General features: G+C 38.6%; 1 protein-coding gene across 1 annotated transcript in view; it reads right to left on the minus strand.

Annotated features, from left to right (window-relative positions):
• The window catches only part of LOC126355359 (uncharacterized), a 255,309-nt gene that overhangs the window by 155,747 nt on the left and 80,476 nt on the right, over nucleotides 1-19,086 (minus strand). Inside the window, exon 5 of the mRNA XM_050005653.1 lies at nucleotides 18,689-18,903. Within this exon, the coding sequence (XP_049861610.1) occupies nucleotides 18,689-18,903 (215 nt within the window). The remainder of the gene's footprint in view (nucleotides 1-18,688; nucleotides 18,904-19,086) is intronic.

Raw genomic sequence — 19,086 nt, forward strand, 5'->3', positions numbered from 1 at the left:
TTCAGCCCATGACTATTGGCTTCCACTCACTCTTTTGATGATATCTGTTTTGTGGGTAGACGTATTGAACCAGTGTCTCACCCCCAATAATAGGCCAAACACAGGTAACTGTCCAACACCATATATTGTTCTTTGTCAGTGTTTTCTTGAAGTTTTTGAATGCTCTTCACAAAGAGCATATTCAAGAGAATTACAGCATGTATGAATCTGGCCACCTATTTCTTAAATATTAAGCATGAGGGAAAAGACTCCTTTGCAGCATTGGATGAATTTTTATATGTAATAGGCCATCCTAAGTAATTATATTATTTATGGTATTTGAATTTGGTCATTTGAATGAAATGCAAAGCACAGTTACTTTAAGCACACATTTAAATACAATTACTCTACAGCTCCAAGTTGGCACTTAGACTCGCATTATTTCTTAACAGTTATCAACATGATAAAAACCAAATTCTATTGATATCAACATCATCTCTGAGCCACATGTAAACTGTTCACCTTGCTCTCATATTTACAACAAATTCAGTATTTTAAAAGTAAGCTTACATGTCTTATGAACAGCATTAACATTAAGAATTTTAACTATTACTATAGTAAACAGTTTATAACAGGTGCTTCTTGTTGCTAATGTACCTACTAAATTTTATTGAGTTGTTCTGCCAGTGTCCTACTGAGTTGTTCCACATTCCTAAAGACTGTCCTTCATAATGGAATCCAGACAGAGAGAGAGAAAGAAAGAGAGAGAGAGAGAGAGAGAGAGAGAGAGAGAGAGAGAGAGAGAGAGAGAGAGAGAGAGTAAATGATACTGTTTAAACATTACATAACAATTGTGTTTAGTAACAAGCCACTCACCCCCTGCAATCTTTTCATGCAGCAACATTGTTGTTCTTTATCCCCCTCACCACCTGGCTCATACTGCTCTATATTCAGGAAGAGCCCTAACTGACAATTTTCTGGGATTCCATTCCCAAATCTGTTGACTGGTAAGTTTTTGGATGATTTGAAGTTGGTGTTAGGCTGGTTTGTGCAACACTTCGATAGTGCAGAACTGTGGCTCTTGGTTCTAAATTGAGAATAGAGTAAAATGAAGAATACCTTAGTCGAGATTGTTGCAGGAAAACCAAACACTGCAGAAATAAAAGTTAGACTGCACAACTATTACAAATAAAATTCACTGCTTCTCACTAATACTAATCTTACTTCTCTCTTTTCTAACAGAAAAATGCACTAATGAAAGTATGATAGATAAACGTAATTGGCACTTGTTTTTATGTTGAATTTAAAACACTGTGCTAGAGGCTTAAAAAGCCCTTAAAACTGCACATCGTGCACTAGCTGCAGAAATCAGAATTTGTTCTCCGTAATTTAACTAAAGAGTGAAATACCTATAAAAATGTCATAAATGGAGATCATACTAATTTTGCATCTAATAATATATAGGACTTGCAAGACAGTCAACAACTGATTTTCCAGCTTATATTCACTGATACGTATATAATTCAAGAAAATATTACCTAGAGTTGAATTGAGATAGAGGGAACAGCAAGTGTAAAAGTTACATCATATAAAAGTATTGCTTCTATAAAGGAAAATCTCTATATGAAATAAAAGAAGAACAAAAATTGAGTATCTCTGCTGCACTGCTGCACCACATGAATACATCTATCAATTTATTGTGCATATCAGTGAAAACATTGGTTAAGTATTTCACTAACAGTTCTATACATAATCATGGAACTAGGAAAAGTTTGGTCTTGCATACACCAAGGGGGTGTGCACTTCCTTGCCAGTTGGCAAAAGTATGAATGATAACCAAAATGTGCTGACCTCTGGCCTTCTAAGAGCATCTGGTGAGACTGTTGTTTCAACACCATTACCAATTTGTGGGACCACACTCAAAATGTTACTTTGCAAACTAGTATGCATTTTCCCCCACCTCATTACCTCTCCTGGATGGGGGAAGGCAGTCACATGGAAAGATTAATGTTCCCTTCGCACTTGGGTAAATGCCAGGGTCATCGCACATTATCCACAGTATTGTGAAGTTCTTTTGAGCACTCATCAGGTGAGTTGCTGTCTCACTTCTTCAGACAAAATTAATGGAGGACATGGAGCTGTGCTTGTTAATGGTCCTGGGGCCACTGTCTGTCTGTACCACCTAAGTTATCAAATAAGTGGTACCCCAACAGCATTGTGAAAGGTAAGCTAAGGCACCAATGACTGTCATATTTTGAGCACATCTTCTGAAAACTGTATTGACCACCTACTTCAGCTGCCCACATGCAATGGAAATATTTTAGACCTTGAAGCCAGCAACAGCTGGGCCTGTGGTTCAAAATGCTATAACTTTCATTTACTGCCATAGGCAGAAAATGAAACTTACAGTTTATACTTACCATAGGTACTTTGGATGCTCAAACTCTCCTTTTCTTGCCAGACATTATTCATGTCACCCCCACCGTTTGCAAATATCAACACCTCAATAAACATGGCTTCATGATGTACAGAAGTCATGAGACTTTGGAATACAACAGGTCTCAAATAGTGAAGTTATTGGTGACAAATCCACATCAGAGAGCACCATGAAATCTAAGAATGTGAAACTTCAAAGATAACAAATGTATCATAATTGTTAATTATCAAGTTCAATATCAGATCTGTTAAGCACATAGTACATAGAGGCAGTATACAAGTTGGTAGCTTTCCTCATTTATCATGTATTGAGCTGCAATTTTGAAGATAACATAAGAAGGTGAATTGAATCTCACTTCTCTTTTATGTGGTGGAGTGAATGAGAATGAGAAATTGATTTTCAGCAACTTTAGCTGCAGCCTGTAAGGAGGCGAAGTCTGAAGCAAGTTCGAGGAAGAAGGCACTTGGATTCAGGGCACAAATGAGCTGGACCCTGATTTATAATTCTTAACAGCAACTGAATATTCAGTAAACAACATTCATTGTATATAAAAGGAGTGTTCCAATAGCAACTTATTTAAGTGTTTTGTGCATGAGGTGAAGTATATTTATCACCATGCAGCCCAAGACAATGAGAATCACCTTAGTAGCTAAAAAGACAGATAAAATGTAACAAAAAAGCCAATCTCAAGAAAATTTTGTAATAAAACAACAAGGAGAAAACATGTTGCCAAAAGCAGCAGGAATAAAACAACAAGACATTCTATACAGTATAGATGTCAAACTGAATCAGAAATGAATAATAAAACTGAGTGAAAAAGGAAGAAGAATTCTGTTGGGAAGAAATGAACCAGTATTCACCCAACGACAGTACGCAATCTACAAGCAGTCATCAATAGAGTGCAGCACACATATAGTCACGGGCACATTGCTGCCAACACATAACTGAACGACAGCAGGTAGTTGTCCACAGACTGCAGACCACACACGCAGCACGTCAGCAGCATGCAGCCATAAGCAACTAGCAGACAACGTGTGGTCTGTTGGCAGCATGCAGTATAAAGTTAATGGTGAGCTGTGCTTGCGACCAATTTAAAAATTTGCACATGTCATGAGTGATGCACTAAGACAAAGGTAGAATACAATTATTTTAACAATTAAAACCATCAATATAGAGAATAAATGTGTTTATTTGTTTATGTCTTTCATCACAAGAAAGATGACCATGTCAGAAGAAATGAATTTAGAAATAATTTTGGAAAAATTCAATGAATTTACTAAGCAGAAACAAACCCTCAATGAGGAAGATAATAAGAAGACACAAAATCAATTTACAGAACTAAAAAATAAAATACAGCCATCTTAGAAGTAGATACTTAACAATAATAATGATGGATATGCTCGATTTGATGAGAAACTTGAACATTTGGAGGAGTGTTCAGCGAATAAACTAGATCATAAATTAAATGTTTTTAAAAACAAAATTCATAATGAAATGCTTCACCAATGCGACCTTGTATGTAGTGAAATTTGAGAACATATTAGGCAAACTCATACTGATGTAGATAGCTTGTGAGAATTTGCAGTAAAGGAGTTACTAGCTATTGTATGAAGCATTAAGAAATGTCAAATTTTAATTTGGGGATCAAAGATAACTGTACATACCGATCACCAAGCCTTAGCATTCCTTATGAAAGCCGCCTGTTGCATAGTAGGCCTATATGATGGGTATTTTTTTTACAAGAATATCAAATTGGTATTAGACGTATATTAAGGTTTCACAAAATACAATTCATGATGCATTATCACGTTTACCATTAGCAGTGAATGACTTGGTAGGGATGGAAGGTCCTGGAGTTACCTTTAATGTAAACTTTCTATAATTAAGCAATACAAATTATGAAGTACAGAATGTAGTTTCACATATTAAAGAAGACATAAGTAATGATCCATATTTTGGTGATAAATAGATAACACTGACCCAGAGAAGAACAACAGACGATGTGTCAGGCTGGACTATCCAAAGGATGCGTTATTTTGAAGAGTCAAGAAATTTAGATTAAAATGGGGATTGTGTATACCACAAACAGTGGAGTTCAATTGAACTAGTTTATTTGAAGAGGGTATTGTCATTTTGGAGTACGCAAATATATAAAACAAATGATTCAGTGCTACAATTTTAAAAACTTAGGTCAAAAAGTATTATAAATATAAGATCTTGTGAATTATGTCAAAGCATGAAAGACAATAATCAAGTAGTGTCATATAAATTGTACCCAACAATACACAAGGAATTGCAAGACCTCATAGCAGCAGAGTTTTTTGGTGCACTACCCAGCAGTAGGGGAAGTTGACATATTTGTACTAGTACAGTATTGGTGTAGGTGCGTTAAGCTCTGTCCAATCAAACACACTAACACTGAAACAGTAATTAGGTGTTTAAAGGAATATTTCAGTGATAAAAGAAAACCTCACAGGAAATTGACAGACAGTGGACCATCATGCTTCTGCAGATACATCAACGACACCTTTTTAATCTGGCCACATGGCAGTGACACGCTGCAGCAGTTCGTCAAACTTTTGAATGGTGCACATCCAAACGTAAAATTTACAGTGGAGGTAGGGAAGGAAGGGAAGTTACCTTTTTTAGATGTGTTGGTGGAGCAAAAACCGGATGGACTACTGGGCCATTCTGTGTACAGGAAGCCAATGCATACAGACTTATATCTGCATAGCCACAGCTTCCATCATCCGTCTTGGAAGAGAGCTATGATGAATACTTTAGTACACAGAGCCAGGACTATTTCCGACAAGGACCACCTCGGTCCCGAGATTAACCATTTGATGGCTGTTTTCAAGAGGAATGTTTATTCTGCCAGTGAAATTAAATCAGTATTGTCCAAGAAAGTAAGACATGATGCCGTCCATAAACAAGAAGAGGACCAACACATAGCAAGGCTTCCATTTTGCGGTGCTACAACAAGCAGGATAGGCAGAGTCCTAAAGAGGCAAGGAATAAAACCAGTTTTCCGACCACTTAGGAAAATTAAGAACATGTTGAGACAAGTCTCAGCTTAAGGGTGCCGGGAATTTATAGTATTCCTTGCAAATTACGTCGGCCAGTCGGTAAGAACCGTTGCTGACCACTGCATCAAGCACCAGTGCCATCTGAAATACAGGTATTTGGAAAAATCAGCGGTGGCTCAGCATAGCCTGCTTAACAAGCATAAGATTTTATTTGAAGAAACGAGAGAAATAGCCCACGCATCGAATTACTGGGACTCGGTGATCCGGGAAGCAGTCAAAATTAGACTTAGTGATAATAACTTTAACAGAGACAACGGTTATCCACTTAGCAACACCTGGAAGAGTGCACTGGATAAAAAAAAACCACAGAGGAAAACTTCCTGCACTTTACCTCCTGATTCATGCGCTGCAAGCAACATGGGATAGAAACTACATCTATGGAAGTGGAGGGCACCTCTTCACTACACGCCATATAGCTGTTGCTATGACGTATTCCAGCCAATCAGAAGCTGTCCTTTGCGTATAAAAGTGGAAGCCTCGCCAGTTTATGACAGTCAGTTTCAGCCCTGACTACGACCATGGAGGTGGTGGTCGAAAGCTTGGAGTTTTATCCTGAATTGACACGGCATGTGCACCGAGAGACTTTTATTCAATGGACCACAGTTTTCCAGTCGTAGAAGCTATTGTTTGAAGCTACTTACATGTTGGGCACACTTGATTTCACAGTTTTAAATGATTATTAATTAACTGCCACATCTAACTACAGGCCTATCACCTATAGAAATAATGGACAAACAGTTTGTAGGAGATCCTTTGCTAAAATTCTTTAGCAGGACAAAACACAAAATTCTTTAGCTGGCCAAAACACAACACCTTGCCAATAAATGAAATACAATAAGAAATAACAAAAACCTCGATAGACAGTGCAGATCTAGGAGTCCAATGATACAGTGAGCATGCGTGAGTACCACAATTTAGTATTGGAGACCTGGTGTTAATCAATGATCATCACATGAGCTCACATGTTAACAAAGAAACCAATAAATTTTTTCCTAAATATGTTGGACCCTAAAGAGTTGATGGAGTTCTCCATCCAAAAGCATTATTTCTAGTAGAGCCAACTATGTGAAAGAAAAAGGACTATACAACATAGAGATGGTAAAGAGATTTAAACAACAGAGAATCCGACTGGAGACCTAGTCAAGCATTGTTTTTTACTCTGAACAAAGTGAATTATGTAATTTTTTAACTATTATATTTAATGACTGTATTGTGGGCGGGAGATGTGGAATTTGCAGACATTACAAGTCACACATACAATTAATAGCACTATTGTTTACTTCCTACAGATATTACATATCAGGGTGCTGGACTTGTCTTTTGAGTTCTGTTTGGGTGAAGTCGGGACATTACCGTTCTGTAGGGCACATCGACCACTCTGCGTCCTCCGGTGTCCCAATGAAGAACCCAGCAGTGGGCGTGTCCGTGGGTGGGTGGAGTGGAATGGGATTCTGTCTTTGAGGTCTATCTATCTTCTTTCCTCCTTTGAGTTTAACACTCTGATTCTGTTTTTTCACTTTATTACTTCTGAAAATGGAAGACCAACTCTGATCTCCATCTTTCCATATTGATATGTCTCTATCGTTGAGAACCTACCCTATTTTCTATATCAATAGTGACATTCATCACAGAGTGATTCTAAAGTTAACTTCGGTTACCTGCCCAAGAAACAATGTGTGCCCACACTAACACTTACACTCACACACACACAGACACACACACACGCACACAATCACACACACACACACACACACACACACACACACACACACACACACACACAAGCATGCAAACAGTGTTCTTTTCTTCTAGGAGTAAATTTTGTCACTTTTTCGAGGGGAGTAAAGGGTCCAGGTGTCAGAATAACCCAAAGATAAGTGTCACAAGCTAACATGTAGAAGGAAACAGGTTTTGGAGAAGTGTAGCGACAGAAAGAACAGTGAGGCAGGAGAACTGTCTGGAGAAAATCAGGAGTCTAGTGGGGGATGTAGAGATAAGAAAAAGAAAAACAGATGTAAGAAGTACTGGAGTACTCAAAATAATAGTGAAGAAGCTATGTGATGCAGTTTATGGGAGCTTATTGGTAAGTTACCCAAGAGAAGGGAACTTGTACCAGGTTTGGATGGACCCAAGTAAGGGAGGACCCCAACCATATGTAGGAGTTGACAGGTAAGTTGCCCCAGAGAAGGGAACTTATACCAGGTTCAGATGGACCAAAGGAAGGAGGACCCAAACCATTTATGGGAAGAGAGGTATATCATATTAGCAAGGGTACAAAGTTAGAGGAAAGAGTACTTAATCTGTGGATGGACAGCGTTCAGAAATGTTTAAAAGTATTATTATTTGCACAAGGGTGGAGACTCTGGATAAGGGAGCATTTCCTCCAGAACAATTAAATAAGATTATTAAAGTTATGTAATTTACTTATTTCTGAGGACACAATGTAATCTCAGAGAGCTCTGATATTTGATCCTAGAATTATAGATAATATTTATCTTCTCCAAGAAAGAAAGAAATTTCTGTGATAAGGTATAATGAAATATGTGTTAATGGTAAAACCAAATGCAAAGAAATACTTACTTCCATGATAAACTTGAAGAAAAACTGAAAGTGATAAGAAGGCTATCATGTCCATTTCTGTTACACTTGTATAATAATTAAAGTTGAATTTGTGGTCATGACATCTTTTCTCTTAGTGGAGGGATATGTAGTGATACATCCAGTTCCTGGATTGAGAGGTATCACGTCCTTAATTACATATGTCAGAGAAAAGATGTTTGTGTCTGAGAGTAGCTGATAAGTTGTGAGCACCCCACTGTAGGGAGTTGTTTCAAATTTTAGGTGCTGATACCAAAGATAACTCTGGTATGCTGGTCTCAAAATTTGGACAGCCCACCAAAAGGCACGGATGTAGATGACAGCTGCTAGGTGGCGCCCCTATAATCTGCAAGCGCTGCTGTCACCACCACAGCACTATGCATGGGCCACACGCTCCACACCAGCCTACTGATGCTCACAGTGGTTCTACAAAGCCGGCAGCACAGAGGCTCAGATCATGGTTGTGTTCCAACAGCGCACCTGACCATTATCAATTCATCGTTGCTCTGGTCACTAATAGTTGCTACATCTCGGTATCCAATATGGCTCTGCTCTCTGGACTCAGCATTTCGCCGTGTGGTCTGTGTTGTCGGTTATCACTGTACTGTGTACCAGCGATTCCCCATTGGCACTGTTGACCCATTGGCTAGTGCATTCCAGTCTCACTCAATTCAGGTTACTACACTAACAATCCAGTGACTGTACAGAAGTGGGTAGCAGTCAGATGACCCTACCTGCTGAGGTGGAGATAGGACTTCCATGGAGCTGGTGGTGCAGAAGAAACAGCTCCATGAAAGCTAAGGATGTGAACCATCAAAGATATTAAATATATTGTAATTGTTAATTATAAAGTTCAATCTGTTATGTACAAAGTACAGAGAAGCAGTATACAAGTTGGTAGCTGTCCTCATTTATCATGCGTTGAGTTGCAATTTTGAAGATAATGTAAGAATGTGAATTGAATATTACTTCTTATGTATGTGTTAGAGTGAATGACAATGAGAAGTTGATTTTCATCAGCTTTATCTGTGGTCTGTAAGGGGACAGAGTCTGAAGCAAGTTGAAGGAAGAAGATACATGAGTTCAGGATGTGGACTTGCTGGACCCTGATTTGTAATACTTAATGGCGACTGCATAGTCAGTAAACAACATTCACTGTACATAAAAGGAGTGGTCAGGTGGAAACTTATTAAGGTGTTTGGTGCATGAGGTGCAATATAACAAATCACCACACAGCCCATGCCAACTTGAAAGACTTTACCACAAACAGGCCTGACCTAACAAACAGTGTCAGTATAGAGACAGTGATTAGTGACCATGTTGTCATCACAGTGACTTTGGTTACTAAAGTTAACAAAGCAATCAAGAAGGCTTGGAGAACTCTTCTGCTAGAAACAGCAGATAGACAGTTGTTAGCATCCCACTTAGAAAACAAATTGACATCACTTAATTCTAGTATGATGGACATAGAAGAATAACAAAGATTGTAAATTATACGCAGGAGAAGTATGAGCCAAAGAAGTGGATTACAGACAGAAGAGACCTACCAAAATTAAAAAATGTGCACGAAGTAAAGGCTGTTGCACTCTCAGTCCAAAAGAGAACACACAAATGATAACAGCTGAAAGTTAACAGTAATTCATGCATCTGTAAAAAGAGCAATGCCCAAAGCTTACAACAGCTATCTCCATCATACCTAAACAACAGATCTTGCTAAGAATCCAAGAAAATTCTGATCTTATGTAAAACTGCTAACTGGGTCTGAGCCTTCCATCCTCACTCGCTGACCAGCATGATGTGGGAGCAGAAGGTAGCAAAAATAGACCCGAATTTTTAAATTTTGCATTTAAGAAATCGTTCACATTGGAGAATCTTATAAACATACTTTTGTTTGAACATCACACAGTCTTCCATATGAGGGACATACTAATAACCATCGCTGGTTCAGAGAAAAAACTGAAAGAGCTGAAAGCAAATAAGACACAAGTTCCTGATGGATTCCCAACTGAGTTTTACAAAGAGCACTCTACAGCCCCTTACTTAGCTTGCAGGCAACTCCTGTATATAGGGGTAAAAGAACACACATGCAAAATTACAGATCAATATCTTTAACATCAGTTTGTTACAGAATCTTTGAATATTTCTCAATTCCCAGATAATAGATTTCACTGGGGGAAAAGCGTCTGTCCACAAATCTATACATTTTTAGAAAGCATAATTTGTGCAAAACTCAGCTTGCCCTTCCCTCATATGAGATCCTGCGAACCATGGATGATGGGCAATGGGCAGCTTCCATATTCCTAGACTTCTATAGAGCATCTGACATGGCACCACAGTGCTGACTGTTAACAAAGGCATATGGAGTAGGTTCCCAGGTATGTGAGTGACGTGAAGACTTCTTAAGTAACAGAACACAGTATGTTCTCCTCAATGGCGAGTGTTTGTCAGAGACAAAAGTATCATCAGGAACGTCCCTCAAAAGTGTGATAGGACTGCTGTTATCTTCTATACACATAAATTGTCTGGCATATAGTGTAAGCATAAGCAGGAGACTGTGGCTGTTTGCTGATGATGTTGTGATATGTGGGAAGACTTCACCATTGAGTGACTGCAAGAGGATACAAGATGACTTATACAAACTTGCTAGCTCGTGTGATGAATGGCAGCTAATTCTAAACGTAGAAAAGTGTAAGTTAATGCAGATGAGTATGAAAACAAATCCAATATATTTGAATACAGTATTAGCAGTGTGCTGCTTGACACAGTCACACCGATTAAATATCCAGGCATAATATTCCAAAGCAATGTGAAATGGAATGAGCATGTAAGAGCTGTAGTAGGAAAAGAGAATGGTTGACTTCGGTTCATTGAGAGAATTTTACTTCATCTGTAAAGGAGACTGGATATAGGACATTAGTGCCACTCATTGTTGAGTACTGTTGGAGTGTTTGAGATCCACACCAGGTTGCATTAAAGGAAGACATCGAAGCAATTCTGAAGTGGGCTGCTAGATTTGTTACCGGTAGGTTTGAACAACATGCAAGTATTATGGAGATACTTAGGGAACTCAAGTAGCAATTGCTGAAGGAAAGACAATCTCCTACGCCTCATCAGGAAAGGGAAGGGTAAACTGGCTGGGCTAATAACAGGAAATGTAGGGGGGCGGACTGCCATGAGTGGTAATATGCCAGTGGCCATATGTGTTGGAGCAGCACCTTTTTTAGGGTAGGTAGGACAGAACGAAGTCAAGTTCTGAGAGAAGTAAAGATTGAAACAAACCTTCAGTACGATAAAGAAATCAAACAACATAATCCTGGGACATTGGTTCAGCGCACACAGCTGTTGGTTAAAAATTTACAGCAATCAGCAGAAATTTTATTTACACCTGATTTCATCTCGGTGAATGTGAAATGCCAACTATCTTTAGCGCATCAAAATATTCGAGGGCTTAGAAGTAAAATTAATGAACTACTTATGTGCATTGATGAATTAAGAGTCATCGAATCCAGTTGATATAATCTGCCTCTCTGAACATCATGTGACCACTGGTATAGATATGTTAAACCTTTCAGAATTTAAGTTAGTTTCCTACTTCTGTAAACAAAAGACGGAAAAAGAAGGGGTTACCACATTTGTTAAAAACAGTTTTAAATTAAAGAATACCGACATTAATAAATTTTGCTTAGAGCAGCACTTAGAACCATGTGCAACAGAGATAGAATTTCATAATAGGTCCTTTATAATAGTAGCCATATACTGAACACCTTCAGGAAATTTCAACCTGTTTATAAATGGTCTTGAAGATTTATTATCTAATCTAAAATTAAAAAACAAAGAACTAGTGGTTGCTGGTGATTGTAATATAGATGTCCTGAAAAACACTGCCAGTGAACTATTACTGACATCAGTTACATTGTCATTCAATTTAATTTCTACTGTAAATTTCCCACTAGGGTATACAAATGTTCTAAGACTGCCATTGATAATATATTTATAGACGATTCTAGGCAACTAAGCCACATTATAAAGCCAGTACTAAATAGGCTATCTGACCATGACATGCAACACCTAACATTAAATTTTAAAATTTTCAGGGTAAAACATTTATCAGAACTGAGTACAGAAGGCAATAAAACAGTCAAAAAATGAGAAATTTAGGAGATTGCTCAAATAAATTAATTGGATAGATGTTTACAGCATCCAAGACATAAATGGAAAACACAAAACATTCATTAATAAAGTTAGTATCTTATTTGCAAATTGTTTTCCCCTGAAGGTAACTCAAATTAAGCAGAAGTCTAATAATAAACCATGGATCACACAAGGGATAAAGATATCATGTGAGACAAAAAGGACACTCTATCTGATACATAGGGACACCTTTGACACTAGCATTATAGCTCATTACAAAAATTGCTGCAAAATATTGAAGAAGGTTATCCAGAAATCTAAACACCTGCATTATGAGAAGAAGATAAATACATCCAGCAATAAAATAAAAACAATATGGGATATAGTTAAGTCAGAGACAGATAGGACCAGAAATGAGGAGGAACAAATAGCTCTAAAAATAAATGAAAGCCTGGTAACAAATGCATGCTGTGTTGCAAACCATTTAAACAAGTATTTTCTCTCTGTTACTGATAGCATGGGGTTGCCAGGTTCAGTAAATAATGCAATGGAATATCTGAGACCAGTTCACACAAGCAATCTCAATAAAATGTAATTGACACTTACTTCACCCAAAGAAATAGAATCCATCATAAAGTCCTTGAAATCAAAGCATTCTAGTGGTTTTGATAACATATCAACAAAGTTAATGAGAGTGTTCATGTGAGCTTAGTCATATCTTAAGTTATTTGTGTAATCAATCACTTGTCACTGGAATATTCCCTGACTAGCTTAAATATGCTGAAGTTATACCTCTCCATAAGAAAGGGGACAAAAGAAACGCCATCAAATAACCAACAGATCTCACTTTTGCCAGCTCTTTCAAAAATCTTTGAAAAGGTTATGTTCAAGCATCTACTTAAGCACCTTAGTGAAAATAACATACTGTCAAAGTCACAGTTTGGGTTCCTTAAGCACTGAAAGACATGAGTCAAAACAAGGCCCCGAGAGTAGACAACATTCCATTAGAACTACTGATGGCCTTGGGAGAGCCAGTCTTGACAAAACTCTATCATCTGGTGAGCTAGATGTACGAGACAGGCGAAGTACCCTCAGACTTCAAGAAGAATATAATAATTCCAATCTCAAAGAAAGCAGGTGTTGACAGATGTGAAAATTACCAAACAATCAGTTTAATAAGCCACAACTGCAAAATACTAACACGAATTCTTTACAAACGAATGGAAATACTAGTAGAAGCCGAACTCGGGGAAGACCAGAAATGTTGGAACACATGAGGCAATACTGACATTAGGACTTATCTTAGAAGAAAGATTAAGGAAAGGCAAACCTACATTTCTAGCATTTGTAGACTTAGAGAAAGCTTTTGACAATGTTGACTGGAATACTCTCTTTCAAATTCTAAAGGTGGCATGGCAGGGGCAAAATACAGGGAGCGAAAGGCTATTTACAATTTGTAAACAAACCAGATGGCAGTTATAAGAGTTGAGGGACATGAAAGGGAAGCAGTTGTTGAGAAGGGAGTAAAGCAGGGTTGTAGCCTCTCCCCAATGTTATTCAATCTGTATATTGAGCAAGCAGTAAAGGAAATAAAAGAAAAATTTGGAGTAGGTATTAAAATCCATGGAGAAGAAATAAAAACTTTGAGGTTTGCCGATGACATGGTAATTCTGTCAGAGACAGCAAAGGACTTGGAAGAGCAGTTGAATGGAGGATATAAGATGAACATCAACAAAAGCAAAACGAGGACAACGGATTGTAATCGAATTAAATCGGGCGATGCTGAGGGAATTAGATTAGGAAATGAGACACTTAAAGTAGTAAAGGAGTTTTGCTACTTGGGGAGCAAAATAACTGATGATGGTCGAAGTAGAGAGGATATAAAATGTAGACTGGCAATGGCAAGGAAAGCGTTTCTGAAGAAGAGAAATTTGTTAACATCGAGTATTCAAAGAATTTGGCACATTAGCCACAGCTTCTCAGTATATTTATTCCTTAATGAAGTTTGTTGTAAACGATGCATCTCTTTTTCCAACTAAGTGCTTAGTACACAGTATCAATACTAGGAATAAAACAATATAGATAAAGATTAAAAATCACTTACTCTTGCCCAGAAAGGAGTCCAGTATTCAGCAACGCATATTTTCAGTAAGTTACCAGCAACCATTAAGAGTTTAGTTTCAGACAAGGCACAATTTAAACATAATTTAAAAGAATTTTCGGTGTCCAACTCCTGTTCCTACCACGAGTTTCTCAACAAGTACAGTAGACCATTTTAATGAAAATTTATTAAATACTTGGTTGTAACAGCCAAGTAACTAGAGGGTGGCACATGAAATGTGTTACCAATTGGTTTTGTCACAATTTACAAAGCACATTAGATATCCCGCTGGGATCTCTACAGTATTACCAGCAGAGCTTGGAAAAACAGATGAGTTACGAAATGATGTGTAATTCACGATACTGCCGTTAGGAGACTAGTAAGCAGCAATGGCTGACAATGGAAGACTGACGACACAGCAACGATTGGCAATTGTGTTACTTTGTCATGAAACGAAAAGCCTTGTTGTGACTCAGAGGCGTTTTCAACAACAGTTTGACACACAATGGGTCCCGTGTAAGAAGACCATCCACAGGTTGTATGATAAATTTGTACAGGAAGGGACAGTAATGAAAGCGAAGCGACCTCAGCCTAAGCCTGTTTGTTCGCCAGAAAATATCGAAGCGGTACGAGTTGCTGTACAGAGAAGTCCCGGGAAATCGTGTAGAAAGGCAGCAGTGCAATTGGGAATATCCAGACAGTCCATTCAACGTATTCTTAAAAGTGGCCTCCATATGTACCCATACAAGATGACCTGTGCACAGAAGCTCACTGAAGAAAACAAGCAGCAGAGACTACTGTTTGCTTAGTAGTCGGAGGATATGGAAGAAACTCTCAACAATGTTTGGTTTTCAGACAAGGTGCATTTTCATTTAGATGGTGTGGTTAACAAACAAAATGTATGCTTTTGGGCCACTGAAAACCCACAAGTGCCTCATGAACAACAACATTATGCTCCGAGAATTACAGCGTGGGCAGCAATTTCCAGTCACGGACTTATTGGACCCTTTTTCTTTGAAGAAACTGTGATAAGCGAGCGTTGTTTGAGCATGCTTTCATTCCACAGCTTCTTGCTACTGCCTTGCCCTTCAACACGCAGTGGTTCATCCAAGATGGAGCAAGGTCGCATACTGCAAACACTGTGTTGAAGTTTTTACACAAGCATTTCGACATGCGGATCATTTCACTCAGGTTTCCATGTCTCTTCAATGACGGACAAAATTAGCCCCCAGATAGTCCAGACCTCAATCCATGTGACTTTTTTATTTGGGGGTACCTAAAGGAAAAAAATTTCCCGAAATGTCCACGTGATTTAACGGAGCTCAGAAAACTTATTCTTCAAGCTTGCAGTGAAATTACGGAAGACATGTGCCGTAGGATAATCACTAACTTCAGCGTTCGTTTGAAGGAAGTTAGAAAATGAAACGGTGGACATGTTGAGCATGTGCTGAGTTAGAACAAATGTCCATGGACGGCTCTTCATTGTAGTATATGTTCCTTTCAGATTGTATTGACAATAAAATTTATATTCAAAAACAAAATGGTAACACATTTCGTGTGCCACCTTGTACCTACTGTGTGAATGATGATGTATGGAAATCAGATGTTTATCTTGAGTCTGTAAATAGTGGAAGTTTAATTTTAAATCTTGTACATAATCTGACTGTTCTTAACTGAGGATCACTGAAATGAATAATTTACTTTAATTTTTAACAATACTTGGTTGTAATTGCCAAGGAACTAGCAAATGTCTGAATGATGGATTTAATGAAAGCAGATGTAAGTATTACCTGTAAATATTAGAAGTTTAAATTTGATATTAGAAGTTTAAATTTAGTTCATGTACATAATTTTACTGTTTATTGACTGAGGATGATTGAAATTAATGAAACTCGAGTTTTTCTAATTACATTTTTATAATGTGTTAATCTGACATGTTCCACAAGCAGGAGGATTCCCTCTTTTATGGGTTTATGAAATGAATAATTAATCTAATCTAATCTAATCTTTGAGAAGCACTATTGAGAAAATTGAGAGAACTGGCATTTGATGCTGACTGCAGAATGATTTTACTGCTCCCAATGAAAATAGGATTACACAGATCAGGCTCCTATGGAGGCATATAGACCATTCGTTTTCCCCCAGCATATTTGTGAGTGAAACAAAAAAGGAAATGACTAGCAGTGGTACAGGGTACCCTCCATTAGGCACCATACAATGGTTTGCAGATTATGTATGTAGCTGTAGAGGTACATGTAGCCCCCTAGCCATGCTGTCAATGTATTCCAAAGTGAGTGAAGGCCCATGGAATGTTTTCCTCCCCAATATTGTCAAGGTGCTGCACAGAAGTTCAGGGCAACAAATCATGTCCAGAGTGTGGCCCACAATATCAATGGCATCACTGCCCTTTCGTGATCTTGTCTGTTTTGCCTGCTCGCAAACTGGGGCATCCCATGAGCACCTGCCCTAGCATTGTGCACGCTGCATGTTATCTTGCTAGTGCTCATAGCAGAAGCAGATGGGATGCAGTGTTTCATGTTGAAAACTGGACATTAATAGGACGACACTGAATTTCCAGTTGTATGCAGGCATTGCTGTGTTCCTGATTAATGAGGCACGTATCTGTGCATTGCTCCCCAAAGCTGGGGGTCCCCTGAGTAGCTAAGTGGTGGACAAATGGCCAGTAGATCCTACTGGGGGGGTCAGAGTCCAAGTTAGGTATTAGAAGTGTAGCTCAGCAACAAACCTTGCTAGTAGTCAACTCTTAGACAACAACTAACATTTTTGACTTTTAAATCTCATATCAAACTGTGATTACATACACAGAACTTGTGACCAAATCAAACCAGAATTAGATAGGTTGCAGAGTATGGGAGTATCATCTAGTCAATGGCCAGTGCCCATGGTCAGAGTCCAGACCTTAATGGATCACTTAGAATTTGTGGTGATTTTAATCCTTTCGTTAATGCTTAAGTAAATGTTGATTTGCATCCACTTCCTATGTTGGAGGAATTGTTAACAAGACTGGATGGTAAAATTACTTCCCAAACATGGATCTCACTGATGCCTACTTTGAACTGCCTTTAGATAATGAAATGAAACAGTTTTTAGTGATTAACATACTGTCTGGCATGTATCATTACAACAGATTGCCATTTGGCATCACAAGCACTCCTGCAATATTTCAGTGTTACCTTGAGGAACTCGTCCAATGTATCCCCAACTATATTAATTATTTATGGTCGATATGGCATAAAAAGATCCCTGACAGCCCACAGCACTGTTGCCAACTTCAACTGCAAAGATCTAATGGCCACAGATGAAAACAGTGCCCGTCTACACAGCTGTGACAAGACTAATGCACTGCTATAGAGACATTTACAAAATCACGTTATCTCATTGGTTGAGGCAGGCCTATAAAGCTGATCCACTCAGCTCATTGTAACTGTCAGTGAACAACTTAGACTGACTCAACTATAGATGACTTATTAGTTACTGGAACCCTTGAGAGCAGCACCTTTGCAACCTACAATGTTGCTAGAGCGACTCAGAGACCATGGTCCACAGTCTTACCTCACCAAATGTAGTTTCTTTAAGCTGAATGACAGGTACTTGGCACATATATTCAGTACAGATGGGTCCACATGCACACAGGATCATGTAAATATATCACTAATTTATCATCTCCTAAGAGCCTCAAAGAAAAATGGCCATTCCACAGCAAAACAAATTATTATGTGAAGTTTATTCACAGCGTGGGCGATATTTCCCACCTAAATCAGATAAAAAAGTGTCCAATTTGGGTGGAAAGAGGTGTGCCAGGAGGCTTTGTTCCAACTTATAAAGTGCCACAGGTGGGCCCCTTGTTTAACAACATTCTATCTCAGCAAATGTTTAATGTTTACCACTGATATGTCAGATTGTGGCATGTTGTGCCGCGAATAGGCTGATGGCATGGAACAGTCCAGTGCAGTTGTGTCTAAAACTCTATATGTGGCACGGAGGAATTATTCATAAATTGAGAAAGGAATTTTGGCTATCATAAATTGCATCAGGAAGTTTCATGTGTATCTCATGCTATTACATTTCACTTATAACCAACCCCTCATTCCGGTGTTCAGTCTACATTCAGAACTTCCTGATAAAATGGCACAGCAGCTGCAGCGGTTGGTGTTGTCATGAAGTAATTATACCAATGAGGTCCATAATCAACCCATCATGCAGCTCTCCAACACTAACACACTATCCTGCAAGCTGTGATGTCAGGTGCCATATTTGATAGGCATGAAGCACTGTGTTATGCCTTACACACAAATCAGTGACATACCCTTGACAAATTCCAAATTTATGGCATACGAAGCTGCAGCAGAGCAGTCTGTGATCTGCTGCTCTGCAGGATGATATCTGCTGTGAGGTGGTGATCGCCGGAGCACTTGCCTAATGACACCAACCTGGGGCGCACCTGTTTCTCCTTATGGCACAGCCTTAATATAAATGAAGCTACAGATGATTCTGAATGCTGACTGGTTGTTGCTCTAAGCTCCACCCATGCCTGCTCAAGCTCCTTCACACTGTGCATATGAGGATGTTCAGAATGAAGACAACAGTGTGGCATCATATGTACTGGTAAGGAGTTGATGCCACCATTGAAGACATCATCTGGAACTGTCAGGCCTGCATCCACAACTTATCAGCCATAGGGCAGCATTTCAACCCTTAACTGCGCCCTGACTGTACCTGGCAAAGAGTGCATA

This window comes from Schistocerca gregaria, chromosome 3, assembly GCF_023897955.1.
Source record: "Schistocerca gregaria isolate iqSchGreg1 chromosome 3, iqSchGreg1.2, whole genome shotgun sequence".
In the NCBI taxonomy this organism is placed as follows: domain Eukaryota; kingdom Metazoa; phylum Arthropoda; class Insecta; order Orthoptera; family Acrididae; genus Schistocerca; species Schistocerca gregaria.